Here is a 14468-nt window from a genome sequence, read left to right on the forward strand (position 1 = left end):
GCATGGGCCACAGCGCTATGTTCTGTGGACATCTGTGTAGCCACACACCTAATGTTCTCTCAGAAAGCACTGGCCCTGCCATCCTTCCCTGGAGATTCCACCCACTCCTTTGCCCTCCCTGTAATAAGAAGGAAGATGGTGCTTGAGGATTTTAATGGAGGCCTCAGCTGTGACTTCACATAGGTGACCTGACAGATGGCAATGCATTGGCATGGTGAGAAATCCACAATGATCTCAATGACAGCCATGACAAAACACACCCAGCACAGAAGAACACTTGCATCCTGAGTGGAAAGGACAAGATGGGACTGCAAAGTTGCCTGATGAGCAGGGCAAAGCTGGAAGTGAATGAATGTGCAGGTAGACAAAAAAACAGAAGGGAATGAAAAATACAGGAAAATCTCACTTTCCCTGCTGGCAGGACTAATAGACAAACTTTTCAGTGTAATTGTGATTTTATTGTCGCAGTGTTCGTCAAAAAAAAAAAAAAAAAAAAAAAAAAAAAAACAAGAAAGAAAGAAAAGTAGCCCTGTGGAAAATTGGATCTTTGGACAAGCTAACAGAAAGAAGTTGAGAAAAACAAAAAACATGCTGGGCATCCAACCAGCTACTGCCTCCATCCGTGTCCCTTTGGCCTGCTGAGTGGTCTGTCCCACCCTGACCCTGCTCGTGGTAGAGCATGTTCACACAGCCATCCACAGCTGAACCACACAGCCTTGAAGGAGCAGGTCGGTGAAATCTGGCTCATGAGAAAAATGCTTACTCTGTAAAATGTTTCCATATGAGGCTGGGGACAGCTGCTCAAACTGTAATCCAGGCTTCTGAGGATGTGGAGGTTCAGAGGTACTGGTTTGGGCTCAAGCTGGGCAAAATGTTTGTAAGATTCTATCTGAGTTGCTGGCTAGGGCAGCAGTGCAGGCTTGTCATCCCAGTGACAAGGAAAACACAAACAGGGGGATCGCAGCACAGGCTGGCCCAGGCACAAAGTGAGACCCTATCTCAAAAAGACAACTGTGTGCTGTTAGATCTGTACTGTTTTTGTACAGTCTGACGAAGGACCCATAGCAGTTCTGGTGACACTTGTAATCCTGCACTATGTTGAGGTCACTTGCTCTAGAAGACAGAATAACTGGCAGTAGTGCTAAGCTTTGCTTTCCAATCTACCAGGGTGAGGGCAGGCAGTATCTGTCCATGTTAATTTTACATACCATAAATTGAAAATACACTTTAGTTTGTAACATCGAGGTCAGGCCACATTGTGCAGATTTGTGTGTGTGGATTTGTTCTCCTAGGAAAGAGATTGCTAGGTGACAAGCAAAATCTATGTTCAACTTTCTAAGTTTTGCAACAATTGGATCTGCATATGCCAAAGAATGACCTTGGTACCCAGAGATGCCATGCAGGAATTCAGTGAGCTCAGCCAGAGAAAGAGAAGACTCTCACTTTGAGAGTTGAATGCAGAGTCTTTACCACAAAGCCTGCCACCTTGTGCAGACTCACATCCCAAAGAACCTGCAGCCACAGTGAGCAAACTCAGGTCCCAAAGAACCCACAGCCCCAATGCCTATGAAGACAAAAATTACATGATTGGTATGAGGAGCTAAACCTATCAAAATCGTGTTTACAGAAGCAAAGCAAGCTAGGTGGAACAACTAGGCACTTAGGGCAAGCCTTTGCTGGAGCTAAACAACATGACGAGTCTGACCCATTTCACCTCTAGCATTTTCAGAACTGAGTGGAACCCCCATCATCTATTAAGACACTAAGATGGCGGTGAGGACTAGATGGCAGCACTTAGGTCCAGTATCCATAGTTCAAGATAACTAAAAATAAAGCACAGATTTATGGGTAAACCTAGAGTTTAAAACCTCATGGAGGGGCTGGGAATATAGCCGAGTGGCAATAGTGTTTGCCTCGTATACATGAAGCCCTGGGTTGGATTCCTCAGCACCACATATATAGAAAATGGCCAGAAGTGGCGCTGTGGCTCAAGTGGCAGAGTGCTAGCCTTGAGCAAAAAGACGCCAGGGACAGTGCTCAGGCCCTGAGTCCAAGGCCCAGGACTGGCAAAAAAAAAAAAAAGCAAAAACACAAATAAAACCTCATGGAGGGAAACAGAAACTATGTGTGACCTTCCATTAGAAAAAGACTCTTCTATTTGATAACTAAGACATGATACACAGAAGTTAGGCTTCAAAAAATAAGACCTGCTCTTCCAAAGACACTGATAAGAGAATGAAAAGACAGGCACAGACATGGAGAAAAGGCTGCACATTTCTTATCTAATAAAGGGCTTGCATCTAGCATGCATAATGACTTCTCAAAACAATGTAATAAAAACTGTACGGGAGATAATGTGAGCAGATACAGCTCCAGAAATGATATGTGTAACTCACAGAAGCTTACAAAAAGATGCCTGGCTTCATTAGTCACTGGGGAAATGCAAATTAAAATTCCATACCTAATAAATGATCATGGCTGGCAAAAGCAGAAACAACTAGGACTCAGCTACCAGCACCTTTGCAGCTGGGGGGAGTGGGCAGAGGGGGGAGGAAGAAGGCAGACTGTGGAATCATTCTAGAGCTTGATTATGATAATAGTTGTACAACTGAATGCACTTACACTTGCAAAACTAAAAAGAGTGTTTTGTTATGTAAATTTGACTTTCGCCCTTGAAAGGGGGCGGTAGGGGGGGGAGTGTAAAACCAATGGACAACCACACTCTGTGTGACTTTCCACAATTCACACTGGGGAGCCCCATTCCCTCCAGCTTGTCAGCAGAGGATGCTGCTGGATGCTCTCGTCTTTGTAAACGTGGCTCTTGCAAAGTGGTATCTCACGGTTTCCACATGTGTTTTCCTCATCAGGAGAAGATAAAGGAAATGTAGTTGTGCTAGGACTCAGTGGTGAGTGGGCCTCACAACTCTGGGGGTAGAGATGCTGAGGAAAAATAAAGTGATGTGTGTATGTGAGTCACTGTGTGTGTGAGACTGTGTGTGAGAGACTGTGTATGTGAGACTCGTGTGTGTGTGTGTGTGTGTGTGAGTGTGAAATGGGAAAAGCATCAGCTGGGACCATTCCCTTTGCTTGTGGCCTTGCTGGTTGTCCCTCTCCTAGAGTTGTGTGCCTGCGACTGTAGGACCCCCCCCCCCCACCTGTCTCCTGTCCTGCTCTTCTCTAGCGGATGCACTGGATGGGGGCTTGAGAAACTCACAGAGCTCGACTTTCCTATGGTGGCCCTGTGTTTGCTGATGGTGCCGCAGCCTTCCTAGAGAACAAAGCCCCACACTTAGGAAGTATTTCCTGCACAGACAAGAAAGAGTTGCCCCGAACACAGCAGCTAGAAATAGATGTGATGTGTTTTCTAAATGGAAAATGTTTCTTGTAGGACCAGAAATTATTTTCCCACAGCTTTGTGCTGAATCAAAATGTTGCAGTTGATTGAGAACACTCCCTCCTCTCACTTGTCATAGGAAACGCAGAGGCCTGCTATGCTCGGACCTTTGGCTGCAGACTTGAATGTCTTTGTAAGTTAGAATAAACTGCAAGATGACTCCTAAGTAAGAATGCCACAAAAAGTTTGGTCATTGAAATGCATGGTTTTGTTTTGATGTTTTGTTTTGTTTTGTTTTTTGGCCAGTCCTGGGCCTTGAACTCAGGGCCTGAGCACTGTCCCTGGCTTCTTTTTGCTCAAGGCTAGCACTCTGCCACTTGAGCCACAGTGCCACTTCTGGCCATTTTCTACATATGTGGTGCTGGGGAATCGAACCCAGGGCTTCATGTATATGAGGCAAGCACTCTTGCCACTAGGCCATATTCCCAGCCCAAATGTATGGTTTTGAGTTATGAAGTCATCATGTTTATTTAAGTAATTGTGTATGCCAAGAACAGAAAATACTTCTCCCAGATCTCCCACTGACCATTTCTATGAAATGACTCTATCTTTATTTTTAATTTTGAGCAGTGCTGGGATTTGAACTCAGGGCTTTCTGCTTGGTAGGCAGATGTCTTTAAATCTTTTTGTACCTGCCCCTCTTGGTAAATTAGTAAGTCAGAATGTAATGTAGTCATCAAAAGGATTTACAATTTTTGAAACAAAAAAAATAAAAGTGACTGATTTTTTTTTTCTGTTACACTTGTGGGCCACCACGAATGACATGCTGATCCTTGGTTTATCTCCAGTTTTCCCAGATCTGCTCCAGGCCGTGCCTGTGAGCATTCACATCAACGTCCTTCTCTTCTCCTCGATGCTGGTGGTGCTGACCATGGTGGCAGCGGCCTTCTTCATGTACAACGCCTTTGGCAAGCCCTTTGAGGCTCTGCATGGCCCACTCGGCTTGTATCTCCTGAGCTTCATCTCAGGTAACCACAGAGTTCTACCTCCAGCCCACGGGTATTTTTCAAGGTGCCACAAGGTTGTCTGCCTGCATGACACAATTGTAATACGTGATGCTCACTACACTGTATGTGATAGGAAACGGTGGAGAAACACTGTAGCCATCCGGCAATAGGGGATTGGGTAAGTACATGGCAGTGCTCTGTGCAATTGACGCTAAAGCAGACCTCCCAGTTTAAAGATACAAGCAAGAAGCCAAGTACTTATGTCAAATGTTACATGAAAAAAACAGTATAATGTTATAAACATTATGAACTCAATTTCACTACATATGAAAAAGCATAATTGGCATATAAAATACAAATTGAACATATCTTTATACTCTATCAATGCATGTATATGAACAGTGTACATATACACATATGTGTGTATGTATGTATGGGGGCAGGGAGAGAGAAAGAGGGAGTGTGGAGACAGGAGAGAGAGGACAGAGAGAGAGGTGAGAGAGAGAGAAAAAGAAAGAAAGAAAAGAAGAAAGAAAGAAAGAAAGAAAGAAAGAAAGAAAGAAAGAAAGAAAGAAAGAGAGATTGTATCAGTTTGGTTTTTTTAGGTTCTTGTCTCTGATCAGCAAAACTGGAGCTGTGGGTGGTTTCTATTTTTTTTCATAGTCATCAGAATTACCAAGTATTCAATGATGTACTATTTATTCACAATCATAATAAACCAATGTCACTGACAAGGGCAAAAGGCTAGTGCTCACCCGCGCAGGCTGCCATGTTCACACACTTGGCCTACATGCACTTTGCATGGCCCAGTGTCAGATGTGTGGGACCAATAAAAACTCTAAACCCAGAAATTAGTTCAGTGACTAAATGACCCAATAAGCAGGGTTGACAGGGAAAAAATACAAAACCCAGCCCATACCACAGGTGTGTACAGGATGTTTACAAGGAGGAGAGCAGAAAGATGAGAAAAGGAGACCATGGACACAATCCATGAGGGAGTCCATCATAGGAGGCTCCAGCTGCTGCCCCCCAGTTCCAGTAGGAGGCTCTAGTTTTCCCTGTCCCAAACTTCAGAGCAGTTAGACACCGTCATATTCTTGAGGAGCAAGCAAATCATTTTGCTGGTGATTTTATGGAGCAATGGAGAGAAATTACAACTCATGCTAGCAAACAAGCTAAGGACAATCCCTTCTCTCCTCCTCCTCATCCTCTTCTTCTCCTTCCTCTTGTTCTTCCTCCTATCCCTTTTTTCCTCCTATTCCTTCTCCTCCTCTTCTTTTCCCTCATCCTCTTCTTCTTCCTATTCCTTCTCCTCTTCTCCCTCCTCTTCTTTCTTCGCCTATTCATTTTCTTTTATTTCTTTTTTCCAGTCCTAGGGCTTGAACTCAGGGTCTGAGCACTGTCCCTGGCTTCCTTTTGCTCAAGACTAACACTCTACCACTTGAGCCACTGCCCCACTTCCGGCTTTTTCTCTTTATGTGGTGCTGAAGAATCAAACCCAGGGCTTCATGCATGCTAGGCAAGCACTCTACCACTAAGTCACATTCCCAGCCACTCCTATTCCTTTTCTTCTTCCTCTTCCTTCTCCTCTTCCTACTCTTCTCCCTCCTCTTTTTTCTTCTATTCCTTTTCTTCTTCTCCTCCTCCTCCTTCACCTCCTTCTCCTTCTCCTCCTCCTCCCTCTCCTCCTGTGAAGTTGCCCTTCCCTGCAGGAGGCCCCACTTGCTTCTGACACAACTCTTGTTTCACTGTCTGATGCAGCCACAGGCGAACAGCTCTCCCCCTAGAAAGCACAAGCTGCAGTTAGCAGGGTGACTCCTCACAAAAGGTGGTGTGCACTCCCCTCCCGGAAGCATGTGCACAATTCTCAGGGTCTTCCTCCATCCACACCTTGCTAATCCTGTCACTCACACACCAAAGCAGGGCTCCCCAGTAGGGATTCTGCTGTTTTCTTCTCCACATCCTTCTCAAGCACACATAACAGTGTTAGGCTGCACAGATGGTGACTCCTGGTATGCTGGTGCCTACGGTTTTTCATCTTTGTAACTCTGGGAGAAGCACCCATGCTGCCTGCACTCGGGGACCAACTCAATATGTATCTGTTTAATGTAAAAGGTCTAAAAGGGAGATGTTTATTATCTAGGCCACCTACATAGTATAGGTTAGAGAAATCCAAGTTCAAATGGCATGAAACTGTCCATAGGGCAGGGGGCCATGGAGGGCAGGGGGCCATGGAGGGCAGGGGGCCATGGAGGGTGTGGACCATGGAGGACAGGGGGCCATGGAGGGCAGGGGGCCATGGAGGGCAGGGGACCATGGTGGGTGTGGGCCATGGAGGACAGGGGGCCATGGAGGGCAGGGGGCCATGGAGGGCAGGGGGCCATGGTGGGTGTGGGCCATGGAGGACAGGGGGCCATGGAGGGCAGGGGGCCATGGAGGGTGTGGGCCATGGAGGACAGGGGGCCATGGAGGGCAGGGGGCCATGGAGGGCAGGGGGCCATGGAGGACAGGGGACCATGGTGGGTGTGGGCCATGGAGGGCAGGGGGCCATGGAGGACAGGGGACCATGGTGGGTGTGGGCCATGGAGGGCAGGGGGCCATGGAGGACAGGGGGCCATGGAGGGTGTGGGCCATGGAGGGCAGGGGGCCATGGAGGGTGTGGGCCATGGAGGGCAGGGGGCCATGGAGGGTGTGGGCTATGGAGGGTGTGGGCCATGGAGGGCAGGGGGCCATGGAGGGCAGGGGGCCATGGAGGGCAGGGGGCCATGGAGGGCAGGGGGCCATGGAGGGCAGGGGGCCATGGAGGGCAGGGGGCCATGGAGGGCAGGGGACCATGGTGGGTGTGGGCCATGGAGGGCAGGGGGCCATGGAGGACAGGGGACCATGGTGGGTGTGGGCCATGGAGGGCAGGGGGCCATGGAGGACAGGGGGCCATGGAGGGTGTGGGCCATGGAGGGCAGGGGGCCATGGAGGGTGTGGGCCATGGAGGGCAGGGGGCCATGGAGGGTGTGGGCCATGGAGGGTGTGGGCCACGGAGGACAGGGGACCATGGAGGGTGTGGTCCATGGAGGACAGGGGGCCATGGAGGGCAGGGGGCCATGGAGGGTGTGGGCCATGGAGGGCAGGGGGCCATGGAGGGTGTGGGCCATGGAGGGCAGGGGGCCATGGAGGGTGTGGGCCATGGAGGGTGTGGGCCAGGGAGGGTGTGGGCCATGGAGGGTGTGGGCCATGGAGGGTGTGGGCCAGGGAGGGTGTGGGCCATGGAGGGCAGGGGGCCATGGAGGGTGTGGGCCACGGAGGGCAGGGGTCCATGGAGGGCAGGGGGCCATGGAGGGTGTGGGCCACGGAGGGCAGGGGGCCATGGAGGGTGTGGGCCATGGAGGGCAGGGGGCCATGGAGGGTGTGGGCCATGGAGGGTGTGGGCCACGAAGGGCAGGGGGCCATGGAGGGCAGGGGGCCATGGAGGGTGTGGGCCACGGAGGGCAGGGGGCCATAGAGGGCAGGGGGCCATGGAGGGTGTGGGCCATGGAGGGTGTGGGCCATGGAGGGTGTGGGCCAGGGAGGGCAGGGGGCCATGGAGGGTGTGAGCCAGGGAGGGCCATGCCATGGAAGGGACCAGATGGAGCAGGTGTAGGCATGGGAAGCAGGGGGCGGACAGGCCAGAATTCCGGGGACCTCACAATCTACTCGGGAAGTGCATCCCCACTACTGCCCCACCCAAATGCCACAAACTGAAGTGGTGATAACCAGTAGAAAACCAAACCCAAGATTCCACCAGAAGCCTGACCTGGTGGGTCCCTGGTGCCTACATCATCAGAAAGTTGTTAGCAAAGCAAATACAGAGGCCACCTCCCAACGCAAATGAACTAGACACCAGAGCCACCCCCTGTGAGATTCTCATGGAAGACAAGACCCCCAGGAACTCAGAGAACTTCAGGAGGGAGCCAGTCCTCCTGGGGCCAGGGGCAAGGAAAGGACTGGGGATGAGGACCAGGAAAGGACTGGGAATGGGGACAAGAAAAGGACCTGGCCATCTGAAATAGAAGCTTGAGTACTGACTGGAGAGTTCCAAGTCATGAATGTGAAAAGCTGGCACTGTACCTGTAGGGCACCCCAGAGGCCTCTGTGGTGGTAGACAGAGGCTGGGAGCCCCAACTGCAGCTGCTCAGGTGGAAACAATACTGGAAGGAACCGTGAGCAGGTTCAGGGGTAGGCCCCCTCTCTCCTCCCCCTCTCTTCTCTCCTTTCTTTCATCTCCTCTCTCCTCCTTCTCCTTTCCTCCCTTTTCCCCCATGTCCACACTCAGCAGAACCTGTCAAGAAGTAGATAGCATGTCAGAACTTGTTCGGAAAGTTTGATCTGGCATCACCAAAAGGCCATGTGAAAGGCTGGTTTCAAGCTGAGACCCCGTAGCTTATCAGCTCGCATGGCCGCCTAACACTACAGCTTTAGAGAGTCATCCACAATGGCAGACCATTTGGAGACAAATTATTTGACAATTCTGATGGATGACCACACTAATGGCATCTGAAAAGTGAGAGGGCTCAGAGAATGCCATTTAATCCATGTCCCAGATCTCCTCTTGGCCTCTGGCTAGGTCCAGTGGAAGGAGATGCTGAAGCCATCACTGTCCATGCTTGCACTAGATCCTAATTCACCTTGAAACCACAAGAGCCAAAGTGCCAGAGCACTGTGACTTTAAAGGAAGGCAGGGAGAGAGACAGAGGACAGGGAGTGGAGCACAGAAGCCGCTAGACCCATTTACTTTTTTTCTTTTTGTGCCAGTCCTGGGGCTTGAACTTGGGGCCTGAGTGTGTCCCTGAGATTTTTGCTAAAGGCTAGCACTCTATCATGTGAGCCACAGCTCAAGCTTCTGTGATCCTTAGATCTCAGCCTCCTGATAGCTAGGATGACAGGCATGAGCACTGGAGCAGGGCTCCATTATATTTTAAAATGTGCTTTTTATACTTTCCTCACCAAGTGGTGGCAGAGGCTTGTGTCCAGGTCCCTATGGGGGAGACTGCCCATGGTCCCCACTGGCCCTCAGGGAATAATCCCAGAGGGTGACACCCAGTATACTGTCTCGGCTCAGACCTCTGTTAGGGAGAGAAGTGCATTCGAATCTGGGCCTCCTTCAAACTGTGTTTCCTGAAGATGGGACCGTGTTGCAGTTATACATGCAAGGCAGACAAATACAATCACTGCCTTTCTTTCTAAAGGGTGCTCCCAGTGTGGGCCAAATTAATTATGCTAATTGCAGCTATGACATGGAGCATAAATAAGCACAGTCATAGGTGAAACACAAAGACAGGGAATAGAGGACAGTACAAAAATAGAAGGATGTCCACATTGCCTATCTGTGTCAGTATCAATCATAGCCTAGCCTTTTGAAAGGCACGATCTGGGTTCACTGTCCTTCATTTTGCAGTGAAATTGAAGTCTGTGTTTGTTCCCACTTAGTCCTTAGGAGGAGCTGGGGCAGACTCTGAGAAGACTCAGGATGGGATGATGGGGCAGTCCCAGTGAGCACAGGTTACTCATCCCAGTCTTGGGAATGAGGGTGTGGAAGGAAAGGAGAGATGTGAGAATGTGCTAACCTGGACCCCTCTCTCCACACCTCCACCACAACGGCAAAGGGTTTTTATCTACTGTGTTCAACGGGTGTCTCAGTAAGTACCCAGGAAATACTGGTGAGATAAATGAACAAATCAGGAGTGCTTTTGCATTTTTCCTAATAACCAAGGACATTCTTCTTACAATCTACTCACGTTAGATAAACATTGTGTTTTTAAACCAGTCTTCTTTGCACTGGTCACTCTTCTTCATAATATGACATTTGGAAAATTCACAGGAGAGGAAGAAGCAAGCTCCACTCCGTGGGTGCCCTTCCCTTTTCTACCTCCATTCAGTGGACATGTGACCAGGTTTCCCTCTCTCATACTCTCAGGTTAGATTCCCTAGTGTCATCTTCCCTCCTAGTCCCTCTTCACTACAGCCATGTGTGGTTATGGCAATGGCTTCTCTTTGGGAAAGAAACCACCATGAGAGCCTTCACATTCCATGGCTGACTTTCCAGTGAGATTGTGTAATTTCACAGAAAATTAGCACTCTCCACCTGCAGGGCTGTGACTTGCCACCCTGATTCATCATCTGTCGAGACTCCTTAGAGAAAAGAAATGATCCATTTATCATTCTGCAACAGAAGTAGAGGGCCTCTTGTGTTCGTACCTGTACAGGGGTGAATAATGATAGGTTCTTATTCTGAGAATGTTGGTCATTACTTCCAGGGGAATTGAAATTCTAATGTATGGTTTCCCAGAATAGGGGCTTACTGATCATAGGAGGGGTTTCTTCCCCTCAAGGCTATAAGTCCATGGCACCCCTAGACCCCACAGAACCTACAGGAGTCCCACACATAAAAGCTACACTGGAGTGAGGAAGCAGGTCCTGGCTGGCTGTGGCCTGTGCTCCAGAGATTCGAGACAGTGCAGAAGACAGGGATGTCCCCGCTATATATCCAATTCAGCAGAAATTAACTCAGTCATCACAAGTATTTGGGGCAGGGGTTGGGGGGGGGGCGGGGATGGGGGGCAGGGAGGGAATGCTGTAGCATAAGCCAGATGGCAGGAAATCCAACAGACAAAAAGGGAAGGGCTACAGGCCATTGAGAATGAAGCTGGACAGCAAATATGGGCCCTGTGCCTGGCTCCACCGGCTCCATTCCAATTCTAGGGGGCACAAGCTCAGTGGGCTTCCAAACCCAGCTGTTCTAACTTCCTTGTAAACAGAGTGGTGTGGTTAGGTGGACAAATGCCTGGAGACCTGCCCCATGACTCTAGACGAGTTTTGGTTCTTACTGCACACGAATTGCACGTAAAAATGGAATGTTTGTGAGGCCTTGGAGAGAAGGTGAGTGAAAATCCACATGCCAGGTCTTCAAACACTTAAAGGTTTGATACTAATAAAACTGTTTAATGAAGTATGCTCTTAAAAAGCACCTTTCCTGGAAAGCCTGCAAGGTTGGGTTCAAACGGAGACTTCTCCACTCCTAGGGAGTCTGCACCCGAATGTGGTGACCGGAGCAGGCAGGTTCTCTGCTGCCTGGCTCTGCCTCTCCAAATGTATGCGGAAATTCCACTGCACGTCCATGCCCACCAGGTCCCTGCCCAAAATGAGCAGAGGGTTCTTTAGGGAGAGGCCCAGGGTCCCCGGGCCAGCCTAGGAGGTGGACAGGCCTCTAGAGGAACAGGTATCATTGACTCACCCTCCTCACTCGGCTGGGAGGCCTCTGAGAAAAGGGTCCTGAATACAGGACCCAATGAGGGAGCCTGTCCTGAGTTTAAGGTGGCACTGGAAACGCCAGCCCTGCTCCCACCATTGCCCCCGGCCCTCACCCAGTGCCCCCCATGTCCCAGCAGCCAGGCTGCAAGGGAAAGTCCACATGTCACCTGTGGTCATCTTTGCTTCCACGTCTCTTTTGTGACCATGGGCAGAGAGAAGGAAGATGCCCCAACCCCATGCAGGCTGTGCCTGCGAATCTCTTGGCGGTGTCAGGAGGGACTCGGGCTGGGTTTCTGTACTGTCTCTGGGGTGACAGGGATGACCTCATCTTCCACCAAGGTCTGGGGCAGTCTCAGACCCCCTCCCCAGCCCTCCTGCTGCCTCAGGGCTGGTGAGGCTCACAGAGCACAGAGCTGAGTCCCAACAGAGCCCATGTGACTCCACTCAGGACTGAAATGCAGGCTCACAGTGATGCTGTCTCCTTAACAATGCAGCATCTTTAAAATATTTAACAACTGGAAAAAGACACTGAGCTTGAATTTTCCTTTCAAGACACAAGAAAAATCACATTTCCCTTCTGTCTGAAACTCAACATCTTTGCAGACAAAGAACCCTCTTAGAGTAAAAGCAATGGCATTTTCCCCATGATTTCCAAATAAAAGATAAAGAGACAACAGCATCACAGCCTTTTTGTTAGGGTCTAACAATCGGGGAATAATGTGGTTTTGCAAGGGGAGAGCTCTGGTTTGCCACTCAGAATACAAAAGTACGCATGTTGACAAATCTTACAAAGGAGCAAACAGCCTCAACTGCCACTCTGCAGGGAGGGAAGCTTCAGGAAAATGATATCTTTCAATGACCAAGTGGATGGGGCCAGTCCTGTGGGAAAGTCTAAAAGAAAGGAAACTTAGCCAGGTAAAGTGACACCTGCCTGTAATCCCAGCACTCCTGGGGCTGAGACACTGCAAATTCAAGGCCAGCTTGAGCCATGTAAGGCTGTGAACCCCAGCACTGAGAATGCATTTCAGCAGTGGGCACTGGCCTGGCACCCACGAGGACTGGGGTTCACCTGGGCACTGAAGACAGGTGTAACAGAAACGTGATCTCTCATTTGTGCTCACCCTGCCCCTCACCTTGTGCCGTCAGTTCCCACCCTGCCCTGACTTCCAGGGAAGGAGTTGGAGCTTCACCCCCAGCACCTTGTGGTTGGCACACCCTCTCACACAGCCAGGCCTCCCCGCCGTTGGCTCCTCCTGGCTACTACCAAGGAGCTTCCACCCCACCCACCCACCCCAGCATCAGCACCCCACATATACCACAGCTACTCTCTCTATAGCTGGTTTATAACTGTTTCATGACCCTTATTTAGTCATACTTGGAAAGCAGAACACATCTATGGTTTCTTTAATGTTTGAACCTCCACTGCTGTTCTGCTGCGTGGCCAGCAATAGGACTAATTGAAAAAAATGAATCAGTAAATTAATGAAGGGGAATTGGAGCTGCCATGTTGCTATTCCTGGGGCATTTCAATTAACTGTAATTGAAGAATAAAAAAGGATATAGCTGTCCTAAAGGAGTCATAAACATGGTGGTAGAAGCTGGGCGCCCAAGGTTTATGTCTATCATCCTAGCTATTCAGGAGGTTGAGATCTGAGGATCACAGCTAAAGCCAGCCCGGGCAGGAAAGTCCCCTGGGACTCTTATCTCTAATTAACTACTCAGAAAAAGCTGGAAGTGGCACTGTGGCTCAAATGGTAGGGAGCTAGCCTTGAGCATAAAGAAGCTCAAGGACAGTGCTCAGGCATGAGTTCAACCCTCACAACCAGGAAAAAACAAACAACAACAACAGGGATGTCCCCTCTATAAATCAACTATCCTATTCAGCAGAAATGAACTCAATCATCACATTCATTGGCCGGGGGCGGGGCGCGGCTGCTGTAGCATAAGCCAGATGGCAGGAAATCCAACAGACACGCTCCACCTCAGTATCTTCTCCACAGCTATGGGGGCTCAGACTCTCTTCAGGCCGCTGTGACCAGCTAAGGGCTGGTGGGGTTGTGGTGACCCTCCACTAGAAGCCTTGGGCCTTGCACAAGGGCCTGCACAACTGGCATTCATCCTGTGTCACCTATGAGGTGAGGAGGGATTTGTTCTCTTGAAGCTGTGTCTTAGCAGTAGTGCCTTGTAGCCCAATCCTGCCATTGTGCTCTTAAGGTGCCCGGCCATTCAGCTTTGTAGGAGCAGCTTGATTCTAACCACCTACTCAGCCCCTGGCTACCTGCCCATGGCCTACACAACCCTTCCTCATTCCTCACAGCCAAGTGCCACCACTCCAAGGTTGGAAATTCGGGGTCATTTGCAGTAACTCACTGTTGCAGAAAAATCCACGTGAGCACAAGAGTAAATGATCATCTTTGGTTTGCTCATACACCCTCATCCCTGTCCCCAAATAATCAGGAAATATCTGTCCCAACGCTGAATTTGTCCCCTCTGTTGCAGGGTCCTGTGGCTGCCTGGTCATGATACTGTTTGCCTCTGAAGTGAAAATCCATCACCTCTCAGAAAAAATTGCAAATTTTAAAGAAGGGACTTATGCCTACAAAACGCAAAGTGAAAAATACACCACTTCCTTCTGGGTCATTTTCATTTGCTTTTTTGTTCATTTTTTGAATGGGCTCCTGATACGACTTGCTGGATTTCAATTCCCTTTTGCAAAATCTAAAGATGCAGAGACAACAAACGTAGCCATAGATTTAATGTATTGAAAAGCTCGTGTTTCTATCATTTTCAAGTAAGGAATCGAACCTGATTTGATCATTTTTAGATATAGTTAATTTCACCCATCC

At 49.5% G+C, this 14468-nt stretch overlaps 1 protein-coding gene across 2 annotated transcripts in view; it reads left to right on the top strand.

The window, feature by feature from the left end:
* The window catches only part of Clrn1 (clarin 1), a 32339-nt gene extending 17952 nt beyond the window's left edge, over positions 1-14387 (top strand). Inside the window, exons 2-3 of one of the 2 annotated variants that reach the window (XM_048334884.1) lie at positions 4183-4362; positions 14122-14387. In XM_048334884.1, the coding sequence (XP_048190841.1) occupies positions 4183-4362; positions 14122-14387 (446 nt within the window). The remainder of the gene's footprint in view (positions 1-4182; positions 4363-14121) is intronic. The other variant, XM_048334885.1, reaches the window with a different exon arrangement.
* Positions 14388-14468: the final 81 nt, after the last annotated feature.

The sequence above is a fragment of the Perognathus longimembris genome, chromosome 26, assembly GCF_023159225.1.
Source record: "Perognathus longimembris pacificus isolate PPM17 chromosome 26, ASM2315922v1, whole genome shotgun sequence".
Taxonomy (NCBI): Eukaryota; Metazoa; Chordata; class Mammalia; order Rodentia; family Heteromyidae; genus Perognathus; species Perognathus longimembris.